The sequence below is a fragment of the Felis catus genome, chromosome B2, assembly GCF_018350175.1.
Source record: "Felis catus isolate Fca126 chromosome B2, F.catus_Fca126_mat1.0, whole genome shotgun sequence".
Taxonomy (NCBI): domain Eukaryota; kingdom Metazoa; phylum Chordata; class Mammalia; order Carnivora; family Felidae; genus Felis; species Felis catus.
The window spans coordinates 99320199-99335687 of NC_058372.1; the positions used below are offsets into that span (position 1 = coordinate 99320199).

General features: G+C 38.7%; 1 protein-coding gene across 14 annotated transcripts in view; it reads right to left on the reverse strand.

The window, feature by feature from the left end:
• The window catches only part of CDK19 (cyclin dependent kinase 19), a 194607-nt gene that overhangs the window by 20441 nt on the left and 158677 nt on the right, over positions 1–15489 (reverse strand). For all 14 annotated transcript variants that reach the window (XM_023254251.2, XM_023254252.2, XM_023254253.2 and 11 more), the window contains 4 exons: positions 13726–13783; positions 8558–8689; positions 4049–4192; positions 3817–3886 (listed from right to left, as the gene is read on the reverse strand). In XM_023254251.2, the coding sequence (XP_023110019.1) occupies positions 3817–3886; positions 4049–4192; positions 8558–8689; positions 13726–13783 (404 nt within the window). The remainder of the gene's footprint in view (positions 1–3816; positions 3887–4048; positions 4193–8557; positions 8690–13725; positions 13784–15489) is intronic.

Below are 15489 nucleotides of genomic sequence, written 5' to 3' on the forward strand. Positions count from 1 at the left end.
GCTGCTCTGATTGCTTCCACAGGATAAATTCTTGGGTTTATTAGGTCAAAGAGTATGTGCATTGCAAAGCCAGTTTTATGTGCTCTAAAACCTTGCTACATGAACCTGGCCCTCAGATCAGCAGCATGGGCCCCGAGAGCCCACGTTAGAAATATAGATTCTCAGGCCCTATCCCAAATTCTGAATCAGAATCTGCATTTTTAACAAGGTCTCCAGGTGATCTGTAGGTACATTAAAGTTTGAGAAACATTTTTATCACCAGTGGCATACAAGGAAGAGGGCCCATTTTATCATACCCTTGCCAGCCCTAGGTATGTTCATTTTTAAAATCTTTGCCATGTGAGCCTGGGTGGCTCAGTCAGTCAGTGTCTGACTTTGGCTCATGTCATAATCTCATGGTTCATGGGTTCGAGCCCCGTGTCAGGCTCTGTGCTGACAGCTCAGAGCCTGGAGCCTGCTTCAGATTCTGTGTCTCCCTCTCTCTCTGCCCCCTCCCTACTTGAACTCTCTCTCTCTCTCAAAAATAAATAAAAATTAAAAGAATAAAAATAATAAAACAAAATCTTTGCCATGTATATATAAAATTTTTTCGGGGCTCCTGGCTGGCTCAGTCAGTAGAGCATGCAACTCTTGATCTCAGAGTTATAAGTTTGAGTCCCATATTGGGTATAGAGATTGCTTAAAAATAAAATCTTAAAAAAATTAAAAAAAAATTTTTCCCTCCAATACTAGGAACATTTTTATTAGCAAGGTAACCACTAAATTTATTAATGGGAAGAGATTTTAAAGTTTATGCAGAAATGTAGTTTGTCTACATACATGTCTTTGGTCTTTCTGTCGAATCATTGATTTCTCTGGGTTAACTCCAGATTCTAAATTATTTGTTTCTATCATAAGATCAGACCATGCTTATTGTAACATTCAATTTAAAGTCAACTTCTAGATTTCCTTTTAATCCTATTTTCACGTTGCCTTCTACTTAGCTAATAAAAGCTGACACTTTAGAAAGATTACAGAAACTTCTATCACTATTCTTCCTGATTCACTTTAAGAGTAATTTTTTTGGTTCTTTTCATCTGATATAATGAAAACAAGTTATTTTTCCTTTATTTGAGATAATTTTTTCTGGAAAAAAATTTTTTTTTAAAATGTTTATTTATTTTTGAGAGACAGAGAACGAGCAGGGGAGCAACAGAGGGAGAGAGAGACACAGAATCCGAAGCAGGCTCCAGGCTCTGAGCTGGACTCAGACACAAAGCCTGACGTGGGGCTCAAACCCACGAACCATGAGATCATGACCTAAGCCGAAGTCAGTTGCTCAACTGACTGAACCATCCAGGTGCCCCCGGAATTTTTAAATAATATTTTACTTCAGTGGCTTGTATGTACTACTACATTAGATTTAGCTAATTAAAAATTTTTTTTTAATGTTTTATTTATTTTTGAGAGAGAGAGAGACAGAGACAGAGTATGAGTGGGGGAGGGGCAGAGAGACAGAATCCAGGAAGCAAGAGCCTGACGTGGGGCTCGAACCCATGAACCACGAGATCATGACCTGAGGCAAAGTCAGACACTTAAACAACTGAGCCACCCAGGCGCCCCTAGATCTAGCTAATTTTTAATAAACTCCTTTCATCTTATGTATTAGTAGCTGCTTTCATGGGGTACAATTGTTTGCTTAAGACATATGGGCTCTTATTGCTGAGCTTTTCCTATGACTTTTCTGAGTTTCATTTATCCTTTAAAGCTCTCCTTTTATTTCTAGTTACTGTAAACACTGTAATTTTATGTGAAAATTTTCCTTTGGTCTTTAAACAATAAGTGTTCACTGCCGACATTAATATTCTCCATCTTTTATATTATTAGCATGTCTTCAATTACTTGAACCACTTTCATATAATGTCCATTTGACAGTAACTAATGAGCACGTACTAAGTACCAGGCCTGGGTATACATATAATGATGGATAAGAAAGACATAACCCATACTATCTAGAGGGAAGGCAGACAAGTATTCAAAAGCTAACTGTAGGGGCGCCTGGGTGGCTCAGTCAGTTGAGCGTCCCACTCTTGATTTCGGCTCAGGTCATGGAATCAAGCCCCACATTGGGTTCTGTGCTGAGTATGGAGTCTGCTTGAGATATTCTCTCTCTCTCTCTCTCTCTCTCTCTCTCTCAAAATTTTTTTAAAAAAAAGGTAACTGTAGGGCAAAGTCATCAGTGCTGAGAGAAACAGCCCAGGATGCAAGAGAGGAGTACGTGACTCAGACCTAGAAGGTCAAGGGAGGCCTCAGCAGGCAAGTGATGCCCAAGGCAAGGCCTAAAGGACAAGTAGAAAGGAAAAATAGGAGTTAATCTGAGGAAATGAGTGGGAGTAAAGTACATCCTAGACTGAAGAAACAGCATGTGTAAAAACCCAGAGGTCAAAAAAAAGCTCTGGGTTTTCAAGCTTCTTAAAGAAATTCATGCTGTCTAGGCTGTAGAATACAAAGTGGACAGTTGTGTAGGAGATGAATTTGGTGATGTAGAAGCCAGAGCTCTGTAAGCCATACTAAGGAAGTGAGAGCAATAGTGAATTGAGAGCAGCGAGGAGACCAACAAGATCAAATTTGCTTTGGGCAATGACTGTGGTATAGACAGTGAGTTGGAATAAAGACTGGAGGTAGAAATACCACTTAGGAGGCCACTGCAGGACCCTAAGCGAGAGAGAGGTCGGTCTAGACTGTAATAGTGGCAGAGTAGATGGAGAGAAATACAAAGAACTGACTAGATTTACTAGTTTTTTGGATCCTGCAGGGTAACATGGAAGAGAAGGCGATAAAAGAAGGATCAGGGATGTCAGGTCTTGGGCTTGAACAACTGGGTGAATCATGGAGTCGTTTCCTAAGATTGGAAATACAGCGGGAGGAAGGTATGGGAGGATAGATGATGAGTTCAATTTTGGACATTTAACTTAACGTATTTATAGAAATTTCAGGTTGGGATTCCATGAGGCAATTAGACAAATGGGTCTGAAATTTGGAAAAGAGATCTGAGTCGGATGCATAAACTGGGAATTATTAGCATCATCGATGGTAAATTGTGGCCAATAAGATCAGAGGGACTGCCCGGGACAATGTCCAGAGTGAAAAGACAGCCCAAGACAGAACCTTGAGCAATACCAGTGCCATCTTTAAGAGAGAGAGACAGGAAAAAGACCCCACCAAGGACTGTGTAAAAGAGGGGCCAAAAATGACAAGTGCCATTCCCTCCTCCTCTTTATCATGTCTGCTTTTGTTCCTACAAGATATCCTGTCTTGAAATTTCCTGTTAAGTCGCCCAGAAGAAAACCTCTTACACCTCTTCCTCTAGGTGTGTGCATTTGTAACAAACTCCTCGCACTCTGTCACCTTTATTCCCTCACTCCTACTCAATATACACATTCCCACCAGTGTGTTTTACCCCGCTTCCAGGCCATGTGGCCTTCCTTCTGTTGTCCTTCCTGGTTGCCTCACCCGGCATTTCAGTCACTAGTCATTATTCAGATAAAGATCAAATCACAGTTGTAGCCTTGAACTGAGCCCTCATCATGCTAAAACAGGAGACACATTTAAACATGATACTGACCCTTAAAATTCTCAAAAGTTTATAAAATACTACAGCCTAAGCCTAACATGTATGTTAGCAACATCTGGAAAATCTTCTTTAAATCATAAGCATAATTAATATATTAAAATCTAATTTTCTGGTTTAAATACTAATCTATATCTGTTTTTTAAAGGATTAATTTTAATATTCCCAGTGAAGTTACTACTTATATTTAATATGAAATTACTTACGTTGTTCTTCTAAAGTCTTTCTGAAGTGTAGGGTATTCTGGCATCTTTCTAATATCTTCCCAATCTTTATCTTACAAAAAAATATCAAATATTGTTATAGAAAATAATGTTACTTCTATCAAAAATCTATTTTAGCTTAAACATATACATAAAAATACTCAAAATATGCTTTTGAAAAGGAATTATTTTCAAATATGACTCAAATATTATTTTGAAAAGAAAAATAAATTACCTGCAGGAAACCCCATGACACTAAATATCCGATCTAGTTGATCATGATGAAAGGGATTGCTTGTTTTTATATCTTCCTGACGACAGTGAAAAATAGGTTCTGAAGTCAACAATTCAGCAAATATGCAACCTATTGCCCATATATCTATGAAAGAAGAAGAATAAGTGTTTGCACACATTTATTATATTTCTTGGGTTATAACTCCTAGGTATAATCATAACCTACATGTAAAAATACTTTTCAGTGATGAAATATACAAAGTATGATAACTATATTAAGAAAACATATATATGACATGAAATAGCTGTATCATCATATAACAGATTGAAAGCCAAATAAAAAACATTTACTTGTAAATTTCCTAATGAAGATACACTTGGGAAACTCAATTTAGCAAGCAAGGAATTTACATTTAGGCAAAGCCTTTCTAACCACTATTAACAATGTAGTCAGTGAAGCATTCAATTGAAAATCTAATACAGGGTATAAAATTCATGACCTGGCAGACTAAAACAATATCATCATCAGGTATATAGCGATTCATTCCTTTAAATCAATTACCTGCATAATGATAGAGCATAATTTCTGATTTAGGAGTCTAGACAACCAGGATAGACCATATAAAATGATTTGCAAAAAACAACTTTTGTTTGAAAGACTACCAACTTCAGTTTTTCCAACAAATTGTAAGGTCTAGAAGCTAATAAATACAAGTATATATGGGTACAGCATGACACCAGGAGAGAAGTTATTTGAACATAATCACTTGGATTAAGCTGTTCCATTGCTCCAATATTCCAGGAGAAAGTTAGGCATCTTTAAAAGTTTTACTAGCCATTTCAAATCACCAGTTTTAGATTATTCTATTTGGATTTTACACATTGAAAAATTGTAATTTAGATTCTAAGACTATAATATTATATTTACAATGCTTTGCCAAATGTATAAGTGAATTTTTATAAGATCTATATTCACACTTGCCCACTTAAATAAATGCTATGTCGTATTTTTTTTTTTAAATAATAATGCACAGACTACAGTATCGGATAGAAAAGCAGTGTTTAGTAGCCTACTAAATGTGGGAATCACATTCTGTAGACAAGCTAATTAAGAAAAAAGTCTAATTATAGCCATTAGCTAGAATTAACATTGGTATGTTATTTCATAAAACAAATTGCTAAATGAAAAAAAAAAACATAGTGTAATGTCTCACTCCATTCAGGAACAGTTTCCTTTCACGTAAGTTAGCCTTTTGGATAACGGAAACAAATCACTTCAACACCCATTTTTTATCACACCATTCATTACCTGCCATCTTAAGAGGTTATAAAATATCATTTACTCTTTCTTAATGACTCAGAAGGGTCATCATCATCATAAGCATCCATCATGAAAGAGTAGAGTAATAACTCTTCAGTGTCTACTATTAAATTCTTTTCTCTCTCCCACATCATGTTGTTGTCACTCTTGCCTCTGACAGAGCTGTCTCTGACAGTCCCATCTCTCTTCCTGCTGGCTGCCTCTACTATGCAGTCGGCTGGGACTAGTGCTGCATGTTTCTGGTCATGCCAATTTCTGGTCTGCCTTCCATTTAAAGGACAGGAGCCAGGATCTAGATCTCCTGAGAACTGCTAAGAGAAGGAACCTCAGAGTAGCAGGTAATGTTAAATTTTAGGGTTTCTTGCCTCATATTAGCCTCTAATTTTAAATGGTCATCTGGTTCCTGTATCATCTATACCCATTTCTCAGCTCTCAGATCTCAAGACTGTTCCTCCCTCCTTCCTTCCTTCCCTCCCTTTACACACACACACACACACACACACACACACACACACGCTGTCATTCCCCAACCCCCCTAAATGTCACTCCATAAAACTTCACTGATATCAAATCACCGAACTCTTTTTTTTTAAAATTTTTTTTTTCAACGTTTATTTATTTTTGGGACAGAGAGAGACAGAGCATGAACGGGGGAGGGGCAGAGAGACAGAGAGAGACACAGAATCGGAAACAGGCTCCAGGCTCCGAGCCATCAGCCCAGAGCCCGACGCGGGGCTCGAACTCAAGGACCGCGAGATCGTGACCTGGCTGAAGTCGGACGCTTAACTGACTGCGCCACCCAGGCGCCCCTTCTTTTTTTTATATGCTCTGAATAGAAATAATACTCATTTCTGACATGAACCAGCTATGAAGAAGAGTAAGAATAAGTGAATGGCTATGTATTTACTCTATGTATTTATGTCTGCTAGGAATGTATTTCAAGCCTGAAAATAACTTATTTGGGGAATATTCTTTCTCTGGGTCTTCTTTCTTAGTTTCTATCCAGAAGAGATAACTGCAACTTAACTAAAATTGAAAATCAGTGATTATATTTTTATCTTTATCTGTAAGTTGTAAACTCATTTAAACTTAATTTCAGTTGTCCTTACCCTCAGGAAATAGGAAATATAGTGGATTTCTAATTCATACTCAGCTTTACTTCCCCCAAAGATATCTACTTTTATTTCAATGGTAGAACAGCTAATCAGAAAATATTCATAGAACTGTGCTTCTCAACGTCTGGGCTGTCAAAGTGTGTGGACCATGTGCAACAGAACCATTTAACGGCACGTACTACATATGGGACTTACTGCCACAGATTGGCTCTATCAGAATCTCTGAGAGTGGGACAGGCTTTGGTGGGAAGTCACTTAGTTTAACAGAAGGTTTTGGCTGAATCTGCCTTTTCTTACTGGAAATCTCCCTTGTAGATCTAGACTGTGAGCTTGGTAAGAGCCCAGCGCGTGTGGATTTCTACTGTTAGCACATCCCCTACTTGCTGCCTTGCGTTCTGGGTTATCTCATCATCAGTTCTGTGCTGAGGCACCAACCTGGTGCTGCTCAACTAACATGCCTCTTTCTCTGGCGTCTCTTCAGTCTCCTGCTATCCCCCGGTGCCTTCTGAGACTGTCTAAGAGACTTTACTGCTCTGATTGAGAGATCTAAGAGAAAAAGCAAACGCAATTCTCAAAGTTTCAAAGACACAGCTCCTCAGTAAAAATCACTCCCTGGAATGTAAGTAGAGTCAGGTTCTGATTTTAACCCCTCATTCTGAGAGCCCTCTACTCCTTCCGTCTGCTTGTGCAGTTCTGAATTTTTCACAGACAGCTGACCCTGTCCGTGGCTGAGAGCGTGGCCTCGGTAACCTCTGAACGCAGCCTCACTGTGGGCTCAGCTGCTGGTGGAAGGGTCTAAGGTCGGTCTCAGACTCCTCTACTGTCAAACACTCATGGGATTTTTCACTAATTGAACAAAATCTTTCGGCAATATTTACAAAGTATTACAAGATTCCAGCCCCTTGCTAGCGTCGCCATCCCTGGACAAAGTATATGTACGCTCGGCGTCTCAGTTTTGCAGAAATCAGACCTGATGAATAAGGACATCACTATATTTTACTTTTTGTTTCTCCTTTTACCCACGTATAGGTTAGTTATCTATCGAATCTTTTCCAACATGGGAGCTTCCTTTGTAGTTCTTTGCATGTTACCAGGTTTTTCAGAAGTTTAACAGAGAAAGGTTTGTGCTCATCTGTTTTTAATAATTTCGTATTTTTGGTGCCTTTATTAAATAGAACTCAACAAATGCAGCTAAATGTAGTCAAAACTGGTACCAGTCTAATACCAGTAAACAGAAAATTCCACACAAGGAAAATTTCAAGAAATACACGCAGGAGATTTCGGCACCTCATAGAACTAGCCCATCATAGTGACAGTACTACCCACCTCCTCTCTTTCCACCTCATTTTGAGAAATCTCTAGGTTTGAGTACAGCTCCCTCTTCCTGACTCCCTCAATTTGTAGCTGGGCCCACTGAGGACACTGTAGTCATCAGGTAGTAAAACCCTTGTCTGTTCTGGAGCAGACTTTAAATCCTACAGAGAGTGTATTTATAACAGGTTTTCTTACCCCATTTTTTCTCTTGGCAAAATGGAAAGAGGCTCAGCACAGCTAACCTACCCAGACTCTTATTTCCTCCTGTAATGGAGAAACTGCTATTCTGATCAGCGTCATGGCGGGAGAGAAAAATTAGTCACGTTACTTCTGGTTTAGGAAAGGACGGACGGACTGACTTTCCCCCAGTAGAAGGGCCTTTTGCCAACACCACACTATTCTTGTTTTCTGTTTTTCTTTTTGTGGAGAAAACAATTCTAGAAATCTCTCCAGTTCTTCTGATCAATGGTGGGTAAGTGCAAAATAAAACTTGTATGTTATCATTTCCGTGGCAATTCAACAGGATCAGATAACTCTATTCTCTAAAAGAAAATGCTTTCTCCTTTTACAAGAACCATATTCTCCTACACGGTTAAAAATCCTAATCTACCAGAATATAAAATGCAGGAATACAGATGACAATAGGACTTTTACAAAGAGATATAAAGCGGTTTTTACAAAGCAGCTTCATAATTATGACACCATTTGGTATTTATGATAATTTGATGCTAAGATAGTAAATCATTTTAGACTAACTTACCAATGGCCTTTGTATAATGTCTTGCACCAAGCAGAAGTTCTGGAGCCCGATACCAAAACGTCACAACTACTGGATCCAAATCTGCTAGTGGCTTTAGAGGAGAATTGAATAATCTGGCAAAACCCATGTCCGCTAAAAAATGAAATAAGTTAATATAAAACTCAGTCTGGCATACTACTAGAACCATGCAAGGTTGATGACAACAGCCACTATTGAAGACAATAACTTTATAAAGCAATCCTTTTATTCCTTTTCAACCAGGGGTCTGCACCAGGCACCAGATCCCCCTTCTGAGTAGATATTATTATCATGCCTATTTTACTGATAAAGAAACCGAGGCCTAAAGATATTCTGACTTGCCCAAGGCCACAGAGCTAGTAAATACAGAGTCATAATTAGAATCCAGGTCTGACTTCAGATCCCTGGCTTTCAGAGACATAATATTCTTAAATGTTTTTTTAAACTGAAACAGTCTCAAAATTTCCATGGTTAATTATGACCTCTGGACGCCTCTGCATCTAAACACTGACTATATCTGAGTGTGGCGTGAGCTGGAATTGGCTCGTGGATGCATGAGAGCCAGTTTGTACACATTTCTCCCCAACACTGAGTTGAGTGATGTCATGCGACTTGAAATTGGCTATCATGGGAATATTTACATCATAGAAAACAACAAACGCTACACACTGGGGATTTTTTTCCACCCAGGGAGCCATTGTTGGATAATTACCAGCACACCGTATACATGTTTCCAGGAAAATGTACACGATATGTACGAGGTAATTTGTTATAATTTGTTATAATTCAGGGTGTAACAAAGGTCTATGCCAAAGCTAACTGAGTTAAATATTAGAGGTGTACACAAGTAGTAAAAAGAATATTTATTACTCTAATAAGTTCCTGGGTGCCTGGCTGGCTCAGTCGGGAGAGCATGTGACTCTTGATCTTGGGGTTGTGAATTTGATCCCCAGGCTGGGTGTAGAGATTACTTAAAAATAAAATTAAAAAAACAATCTACCATATAATAAGTCTTTGAGACTATCTAATTTTCTTAAGATTTAATAAATAACAAATACCTTTCATTTATCAAGTACTTCAGAATTACAGATGGTTTTCACATATATCATGTATCACTTCATCTAATCCTCATGCTGGTTTAATAAGTATTTTGTTCCCCACCTCTGAGATGAAGAATCTAAAGTCCAAGGCACTTAAGTGACTTTCCCAAGGTCACAGGGATAGCAGTAAAAATGCTAGTATTCAAACAAACCATGTTATAACTTAGCAGCTATATTCTTAATCATTGATCTGACATCCAATAGATTATACGTATGACAATCACATATCACAGAGGTCAAATCACAAGAATGAAAAACCTCCGTAATTTGAAATATGTAATGTACACAGTATATTTTGCAGTATATTTTGACTGTATAAGGGGTCCCAATGAACTATGTAATAGCACATTAAGGTTTAATGTACTATTTAATCATTTAATCTAAAACTGCATGCTATAACATACATTAAAATTTTAATTTACAGTGATTTTGTTTCTTTAGAATTTGAATATTTTACAAGGCTTTCTGAGAATGCTTTGGAGAACACAGGTCATAAAAAATAAGGCTATCCAAAGAAGCCTGTGCTGATGCCTACTGTTTCCTAACTAAATTTCCCCCATAGCAAAGACATTCAAAATCTTTCTACCAATATTACGCCTACTTCAAAGCACTGCTTTATGTATTTAATACATGCTGATTGTTGCTGATGGCAAAGTAATGTGATGAAATGTTTCACCCATTGAAAAGTATGTTATTTTTAAGTAAAAGCTGAAGCCAGTATTTCTCCCTTTATTCCCTACCTTCTTAGTTTTATATAAGCCTCATCTATTCAGTGTCAGATGAAATCAAGTCCAAAGGACACCATAAACATTCTTAAAAATAATTCCTGTCTATTATTTGAACTTTAAAGGAGTTTCAAACCATTTCTCAAATAATCACCAATGTCGACAAAAGGTAACTAACCTAAAACCGTTCCATTCAACAGATTGCAGTGATAAAATTCTGGTGTGAGTGCTAATGAGACAGTATCAGATGATGAAGAAAAGCAGGAAAACCATGGTGTCTACCACCAAGGAACTGACATGAAGGTGAGGTGACAAAATACACAGAGTAGATAAAAACAGAAGTGCTGAAGACCAAAGGTGAGTTACCACTGGCTTCTACTAGACTCTAAGTCCTATGAGGGGAGGGCATGTATCTCCTTCCTGGCTCTATGTGGCACACTGGTAAACATTTGTGGAAGTGGACCAAACTGAACATGGAACTTGAGCTGGATCCTCAAGGGTGAATCACTGAACGGTAAAAGTGGCAGGAAGCATTTCAGGTAAGACCTGAAGTCTTCAGGTTGCTGGGGAGGGGGAGGCTTAGGCACAGGGAAGGGTGCAATGCATTTCTCATTTGACTGTGCTTTTCTTTTCACTCAAAAAAGGACTGTGTGGGGCGCCTGGGTGGCTTAGTCGGTTGGGTGTCCGACTTCGGCTCAGGTCACGATCTCGCGGTCCGTGGGTTTGAGCCCCGCGTCAGGGCTCTGGGCTGGTGGCTCAGAGCCTGGAGCCTGCTTCCGATTCTGTGTCTCCCTCTCTCTCTGCCCCTCCCCCGTTCATGCTCTGTCTCTCTCTGTCTCAAAAATAAATAAACGTTACAAAAAAAAAAATTAAAGAAAAGGACTGTGTTAAAGTGTTAAGCACAGGCATCAGAGCATTACTAAGTTTTAAAAAGTAATGTGCTATTACAACAAAAATCAAAAGCAATTTACTCAACTAAATTGTTTTCTAGACTGCTGGTATTACTTCTTGCTTACTTTTAACCCTGACTGTATTCCTAATGGTGAACAGAATTACCATCCTAAAACTCTGAACAGTAGGGTAACCAACTGGCCTGGCTAGAATACAGAATTTCGGGTGAGGAGTACTAGAGATATCTGGGAGTAGTAAGAGAAAGACAGTGAGTGCGAGGGACCAGGATAGAGGGGATGACTGGTACAAACGAGGGGAGAGTACAAGATGACCATGATGAATTTGGTTTGAAACAATGGAGCAGAGGTTGCCAGCAGCACATCCAAATTAAGGTAAAGATTCTGGCTAGGGGGAGAGAAGAGAATGAGACTCAGATCTTAGAATGATTTTTACAGAATCCAAGATTTTTAGGCCACACTCATCAATTCCTTAAAGTCGCAATTGTAGAGAGAGGCCACGCCCTGGCCAGTGCAACACAAGGTTAATAGGAGTAGAAGCCAGTAATAAATAAAATGCAGAAGTAAGAGCAAAAGTGGTAAGTAGAAAAACAGAATTATGTGATGTCACGTAGACCAAGGAAAAAGACAGTCTCAAGGCCAGACTGGTCAGAAGAACAAATGACTAAGGCAATAAAGGAAAACCGTGACTAAATACAGGCCACTAGATCTGATGAGACAGAGGTCGTAGGTGACCTTTTTGGAGAGCAGTTTCGATAGAGGGACAGAATTAGAGGACAGATTAGGGTGAGTGGAACCAGTGGGTGAACATCGTATGTTCTAGCAGTAGAGGAACAAGGAGGGGAAATTGAATGAATAGTAAAGAAAACAAAATGGGTATGAGAAGATTTATTTTAGAATTGGAAAAGGATTATGAAGGTTTAAAAGTGAAGAGGAGAAACTGGGGAAGCAGAGAGTGGAGACACTGCGGTGTGAGAGTTTAAGTACAATGGGAAGCTATTTAGAAGCTAGGGGGACCCCACATAGGTAGGCCTCGGGAGGGGAGAGTCACTCTTTCTCTGAGACCGTTTCAAAGGCAGCGCTGTGCCGACAAAAAGTGGTCAGTGAGGGTACAGCAGACAGCTTTGATATGGCTGGGCAGCAACATTTGTAGGGAAAGAGACTTTGGACTTGAGAGGCTGAGTAAGCCACAACCTCTCTAAAGTCAGCTCTCCTTCTCTGGAACATCCACCTTACAGGGTGGTTGTATAAAGTGAGGGAACATATGAAAGCGTTTATGACACTGGGTAGTAAACTAATTATTTCACTGTCTGTCACAGGGAGGGACTGCCCTTTACCACCCTTTCCCTTTCACCAATGTCTAGCAAAAAGTAGGTCCTCAAATGCCTATAAGGAAAAAAGAGTGCGAGCGTGAAACAGAAAAAAAGTGAGGAGTGGTAGAGAGGGGTGGGGAGGGAAGCAAAACGGAAGGGGGGGTAAAGGAAAGCAGCTACTTGGTTCTTAGTGACCATCAACAACATTTTTTATGACTCTGAATCTCAGTAAACTTAGCGTAGAGGTTGAAAGGAAAGGAATTTGGTTTATAACCAACCAAATTTGGTTTATAACCAACCAAGGAGGACGCTTGGGTGTAGTAGGACAGAATGGATGTGCAATAGGTCAAGTTAGCACAATTCTGCATCACCCCTAGCATGACATATCCTAACAGCAAAGAAAGCAGGTTGATGAAACAATATTTATTTTAAAATCCTTCTGAAAACCATTGGAACATTTAATAAATGCAATTTCTATTACAAAAAAAAATTAGAATGAAGCATTTCTTCACCTCATTCTCTTCCCAAATACGTCAGAGGTATAAATGATGCCAATTTCTTCTAGAACGATCTTCAGGGTTGCAAAGGGAATCTTAATAAATGGGAAGGACTCCTGTGGGTGCCTTAACCTAAGACCACCACATAAGAGGGTTTATAAACATGTATATTTCATTTGGAAAAAATATGTTGGTACCTGGCACGGGCATGCAGGGCGCGGGGGCAAGGTATGTGGGAAGATGTGCGTGTGTTAGGTCAGGTGGGAGAGATGCCTTCAGGGAAAGAACACTGGTGAAGCGGAGACAAAAGCAAGACTTAGAAGATGACATTTAGGGCAGCTGTGCAGGAGAGCAACCACGGCAAAAACACGTGCTTGGGTACTGTATGAGAATGAAATTTTTGTGTGCTTGCTTGCCTCAGCTTACTTGGGGAAGAAACCTGAGGCGTTTTATCAACTATCTACCTACACCTCCCGACATATTTTCTAAAAACATGACGAGGAAGTCATTTTAAAATGAACTGCTTAAATAAGAGTCTTAAAAAGGGGAAACCATCTTTGAAGTCACTTCAGTTTCTTGATAAATTATTTGAGAAATAATTACCTACCTATTTTGACTCTCCCCCTTTCAGGGCCTTCTCCCATTACTAGGATATTTGCTGGTTTCTAGGAATAAAAATAGAGCATTCAAATTACTATGTTTATTCTTTTGACATGCTCTAAAATGGAGAAAAGTTCTTAAAATATGAAAATATCACTTCTGTATTTTCATCAAAACCATAATACAATATTAAATACCCTCTATATAGTTAAAGCATTTGACATACTTGAAGTTAGCACTAACCTTCTATAAACATCTTTGCTTTGAAAACATTTATTTTCAAAATTATACAAATAATTACAAAGAAGTTGAAGCTATCATTTCTGTTTACCCCACAGCAGTCACAAGTGATGTATTTTTTTTTAAAAACCTACACATATTATAACTGTCCACTTGCTGCCCACAAGAAACAGTTTTTTGTGGTTGAAAAATGTTTTGTAAAATTTCAAACCACAGTATAATTACCTTCATTTAAATGAATTCAATGAAATATTCCTTGCTAAATATTTCTTAACTACTATAGGAAAACATGATCAACATTCAACAGACTCCATTCATATCCATATGCATTTCAGCTGTAGTTCATGCAAAAGTGCAAAATTCCAAATATAATTTCAAGATGTAGGAAAATAAAAATCAAGGCTAATACAGAACTGTATAAAGAAAAGAATAGATTGCAAATGTATCCATTGCTTTTAAGTCATCTTCATTTGTAGATATTTGGAAACAGAGAACTATGGAAATAGGCTTTTGGGCAAGTCAGTCTCCTCTGTAAACTAGCAAGAGAGAAAATTTCGGATTCAATCAATGAACATATTTTTGTGTCTTAGGGACAAAAAACATATTGACAATCAAGAGGAAAAACAAGCACATGATGAATTAAATCCCTAGCCTCCAGATGCTCTTTACATAAGTAGAAAGAAAAAAACAGAAGCTTTGTATAATATTAGAAGCTAATGCTATGTGTGAGCTATAGAAAGGACTGACGTCTTGGGTTAGAGGTTAAACCAGATTACTTTTAGATCCCTTCCAATTTGCTGGCTCTTTTTTAAGTTTCAAAGAAAACAATTAGCACTTAAAAAAAAAAAGTTCAAAGGAGGAAGTGATAACTAGAGTTTCCACTGTTGAGGGAAATGTTCATTGGAGGGGAGGCGAGGGTGGTGTCCATTATCCAGATCCTGAAAAATGAACAGGAACTGGCATGTCAGGGTAGAAGGACAAGGGCGGTGGAGGAGGTGAAAAGGCTATGAACAAGGTAGGCTTAGGAGACAGTAACCCAGACAGAACTCTGGACAGAAACCAGAGGACCCATGTTGGGGGTAGCAAAATTAACCTAGACTCTGGGTAGTCTTAAATGCCAGGTGAAGTAATCTGATCTTTAAATGGCAGGCTGTGAGATCCCAGGAGACGGGGAGCTATCAGAACTAGGTATAAGATAATAAAGGCTTTGTCCAAGGCCTTCTAAGCTGAAATGGAGAGGGAGTTATGGAGCTGAGTAACATTTTAAGGGAGAAATTAACAGGACTTTGTGACTAGTTGAAGTCAGAAGACTAAGACAAAGGGTGATAGAAATTTCAGCAAGGTTTTGAGTTTCTGCAACTAAAAGAATGATGGTGCCTTTATTGTGGAACAGTTATGAGAGGTACTGGTGAGGGAGGGGGAACAATGTGAGATCCCTAAGTCACACTATTCAGAAGAGGATTTGGAAATTATTGTCACTGGAGTATGAGGACTGAAGACACCAGACAAAATTAGTTTATCGCAGCAGAAA